General features: G+C 35.8%; 1 protein-coding gene across 1 annotated transcript; it reads left to right on the top strand.

Moving 5' to 3' along the window:
* Positions 1-2,849: 2,849 nt before the first annotated feature.
* On the top strand, positions 2,850-3,723 carry LOC110906321 (ethylene-responsive transcription factor ERF003). Its single transcript, XM_022151477.2, has 2 exons — positions 2,850-2,995; positions 3,103-3,723. The coding sequence occupies exons 1-2, from the start codon at positions 2,913-2,915 to the stop codon at positions 3,590-3,592; spliced, it is 573 nt and encodes a 190-aa protein (XP_022007169.1). The 5' UTR covers positions 2,850-2,912; the 3' UTR covers positions 3,593-3,723.
* Positions 3,724-4,712: the final 989 nt, after the last annotated feature.

Raw genomic sequence — 4,712 nt, 5'->3', positions numbered from 1 at the left:
TCTTTGATCGATCCACAGAACACACCAGGAGGTGTGTTTTGTGTTTTATTTTATTTAATTGCAAACTTCCATTACTTTATACAAGTTTAGCCCCTCTAATTCTAATGGTTGACAATTAACACATAAATTTTCATTCTTGTTGAACTATTACCACATTCTTTTAACTTAGTTAATATTACAATATTAGACATTTAAGATAGCATAAATAAATTGCGCATTTTGGGGTGTTACAAATTGCTGCCACTTGGAATGTTTCACTTAGATTCATTCATTCCGACAGAATGTCACTAAGAATAATCTACAGTTCTTAGACTTGACTCATCACAATTTTTGAATCAATCATTTTATAGTCCAAAAACCTAGCCACAACATACTTTTTAGTACCCGCATCCTCATTCCTGTATTTCCGTTCCAATGACTCCCATAATTCTTTGGCAGTTGGAACCTTGAGATACACGTTATACAAGGCATCTGATAGGCCATTCAACAGATAGTTGCGGCACAGGTACTCAGAATGTTTCCAAGCCTCAACAGCACTCACAGATTGGACATCAGTTGTCCCTTCTGCGAGAACAGGAGGGGACTCCGTCAAAAACCTCGCAAGGTTTAGAGTGGTCAGATAGAACAACATCTTTTGTTTCCATCTCTTAAAATTCAAACCAGTAAACTTCTCTGGTTTTTTAGCATGGTTAGCAACTGCTTGAGCCGCTTGGGTACCAACCAATGGTCCCATGGTAGTGGATGTGGATCCAACAGTAGATGATGTGGTCGCTGTAACAGTAGCCATTTCTGAAACAAGACTAAAAATCCAATCAATTTATGGCAGAAACAAATTGGTTTAGAGAAAACCAATACAAACTACAAAAGTTTGCTAATAAACAAAACAAACGGTTTATAAAAATTTTTAAAACCAAAACAGTGAACGGGTTTTAAAATATGTTTTAAGCTTGTAGGACAACCGTTCACAAAATAAATAAAATAACAATTTATTAATAAAGACTCTGATTACAATACATAAAGAGGAACAGAACTAAACTGGAAGAAATTACAATACAAGAATGTAAATTAGACTAAGAACAGGTTACAAGGAAAAATTAAGGAAAACGTAAAACAATGGTGACTGAGGCACGTGAAGATCACGCTTCCCTTAAAACAGATTTCGGGCCACCCAGGTGAACCCGTCTGTTTCCCAGGGTACAACAGCCTAAGCAGATTGTACTGCCGGGATTAGCCTAGCACCTGAAAAAAAATACCTGAAACAAGAGTTCTCAGTGATTCGAAGATAGAAAATTCTCTGTGTGTGCTATGAACCATACGAATGTCTAATTTTCTGTGTGTCCTAGACAAAGTACACAACTTGTATATAATGTTGTTTAGAATTCCAAATGAAAGGTCATATTGAATACATAATTCAATAAAATTAAGGCCATATTGAATACAGAATTAAGGCCATATTGGATACAGAATTCAATAACAATTAAGTCTCAAATTCAATGAGAACTTAATTCACCTTAACCAGTAGGAATCTATTGAATACATAATTCAATAAAATTAAGGCCATATTGAATACAGAATTAAGGCCATATTGGATACAGAATTCAATAACAATTAAGTCTCAAATTCAATGAGAACTTAATTCACCTTAACCAGTAGGAATCTAAATAGTCACCAGACCACTTGCTCAAGTCACACGAACCAAGACGCATCTAAAAAATAGCAAAGGTTGCTCCAAGCGGCTCGCAGCGATGCGAGCGTGCGAAGTGCAAAGTGCGCCATCAAAGCGCCACATTGCGCCCATTGCCCTCGTCCCGTTCCCGTGCCCGTGCCCGTGCCCGGGCGCGGGCGCGTGCGCGTGTCGGGTGCTTCGCACCCTCCTGGCTACCACTGGGTGTGAGTTGTCATACAAGAATACATTCGCGTAGATAATGTTGTTTAGAATTGTTAAATAATCATTATATTAACTCATAATATAATATTATTTATAAAAATTTCCAACAGAAACTAAACGGGCTGAAAAAAAAAACTCCTACGCGAACATAAGACTATCTCCAACGCTACGGGTGCCCTTAAACATCCTTAGCTATCACATCATATCCTTACAAATCCTTAAAAACCTTCATTTCATCTTCAACCCTACAAATATCGTTACTCTTCTAAATTTCCACCTCATCATCTACTCACTATACACAATTCTTAAATAGAAGTTTTTTTTTTAGTATGGGTCCACCTTATCACCAAAAACAATACAAACATGCATCCATAATTAAGGGTTTCATTGTTAAGGGCTTCAAAGAGCACCATTGCTCCAATGGTAAGGGTATGTAAGGGCTTCTAAAGACATGGGTGTTAAAGATGCATTGAAGATAGTCTAAGAGGATTTTGTAGCCACTCGACTCAACTAAGTTAGACTTTCTATTTCTATCCAAAAACCATAAAATTGAAAAATTAACAGTCGAATAAAAAATACTCTCCTTCTTGGAGGCTATACTAAATTCTTCGGGGCTATACCTTTTATATGAATTGTCTCTCATTTCGAAATCTCCAAATCAAACACCATTCCTTATTAGACCTAGAATATTATACAATTATTATTATTTTTTTTACATTATTCGTATTTTTTGTGTTATGAATTTATATCGAGATAGTTGGTAAACGGGTAACAAGCTGTGCCGTTACCCTTTTTGAATATTTAGTTTTAAAAAGATATCATTGATGAACCATTCATTAAACATTTGTTCCTGTACATGATGTGGAATAATTGGAATAAAGAGATATGATACTTTATTTAAGAGAAAAAAAAAACAAAAAATTCCACTTCACTCCCCTCCTATAAGTTTATAAGCCCCCTATCTAACATAACCAAATATCTTTTTCACTTCACTGTGACATTTTCAAATACACCTTGTGCACACATGGCTAGAACACAACAACGCTACCGCGGCGTCCGGCAACGGCATTGGGGTTCATGGGTTTCCGAAATTCGGCATCCATTGTTGTAAGTTTACTTTCCTCCAACCGCGGACCGGTTTCATTTCTTGTACTTTATGCATAATAAATTGTACATCACAATGTATTCACCAAACTCCTTTTTTTCCAAACCAGGAAGACAAGAATTTGGCTAGGCACATTTGAGACGGCCGAGGATGCGGCCTGCGCCTACGACGAGGCGGCCAGGCTCATGTGCGGCCCACGTGCAAGAACCAACTTCCCACATAACCCAAATTCATCACAATCTTCTTCAATTTCTTCTTCAAAGCTACTCTCATCAACTTTGACTGCAAAGTTGCATAGATGCTATATGGCTTCTCTTCGTATGACCAAACCATCAATCCAATACCCGAAACGAACGCGTTCGGTCCATCTTAGCAAATCTTTGCTAGATACGAAGCCCACTGTAGCGATGCTACACCAGATAGACAATAATAGTAACACTAATAGTAACAGTAACGGTGATATGGATTATCAAAATCATCAACATCAGTTTTTCGCGAAGCTTGAAGATCATCACATTGAACAAATGATTGAAGAGTTGCTTTATTATGGATCAATTGAACTTTGTTGTACCGTTCAATCACTTGATCAACAGTCTTGAAGCTGTTTTTGTATAAAATTTGTTTAAATTATGTTTTTAAAACATGCTTATCAATGTTTTAGAAAACAAGTTGAACAATTGATAATCAGATTTTATGTAAATATAGCTGATAACAGTGTTTTAAATTTTAACCCATTCTTCTACAGATTCTGTTTACCTGGTAATAATAATAATAATAATAATAATAATAATAATAATAATAATAATAATAATAATAATAATAATAATAATAATAATAATTATTATTATTATTATTATTATTATTATTATTTTGTAACAACCTCTTTTACTCAGCAACGATAAAACTAAATTATATATCGTCGGCGGAGTTAAAAATAAACTGTATATTCTAATTGTTTGTTTTTCTAAGGGCACTCTCAAGGTAAATTCTTACGAGGTAGTCTTCTTTACTACTACTTTACTACCACTACTACACCCATTTGTGACAATTTTTTATTTCATCGATGGAATAAAAATTTGTCACAAATGGGTGTAGTAGTGGTAGTAAAGAAGACTACCTCATAACCGAGTAGGTTATGATCCAATCTTTGGACCAGTCTTTGAACATGTGAGTAGGTTCTAATTTATCTCTGGACCAACCTTTGATCAGAGGGGTTTTTAATCCAAATTTTGTACCGTAATCCAGAAGACTACTAACGAACGAGTTCAAAGGTCTTTGGTTGCCTTTGGCACAAAGCACTAGACCAATTCATAACATAAAGGCGGCTCTCGGTGATGCGAGAGTGCAAAAGGAAAAGTAATTCATTATAGTGCTGCATTGCCTCCATCACCCACGTCACATGCATAGATGTGAGTCATGGTGTTTTTCACATATAGGTGCCTTACTTTGTCTAAGAAAACATCTATGAGTACTCAACCTGCCTCATATGCCACTTCAAGGTTTGTCTCGCCTACTATGTGGGACAAGTTCCCACTCATATCACTTGTATAGTTATTTCCCTTCCGTATTTTTTGCAGTTTTCACCGCTTCAATCACACAACTTCGAGCAGCGATATCTCATTTATCTTAGCTAAAATTTGACATAGTTTAGTTCATTGTGAAGCTCACACATAGCATAACACAAACCAATAATTAATAATTACATTAAACCCAATTTTA

Source organism: Helianthus annuus, chromosome 2 (assembly GCF_002127325.2).
Source record: "Helianthus annuus cultivar XRQ/B chromosome 2, HanXRQr2.0-SUNRISE, whole genome shotgun sequence".
NCBI classification, from domain to species: Eukaryota; Viridiplantae; Streptophyta; class Magnoliopsida; order Asterales; family Asteraceae; genus Helianthus; species Helianthus annuus.
This window is presented reverse-complemented; position numbering and strand designations above follow the sequence as displayed.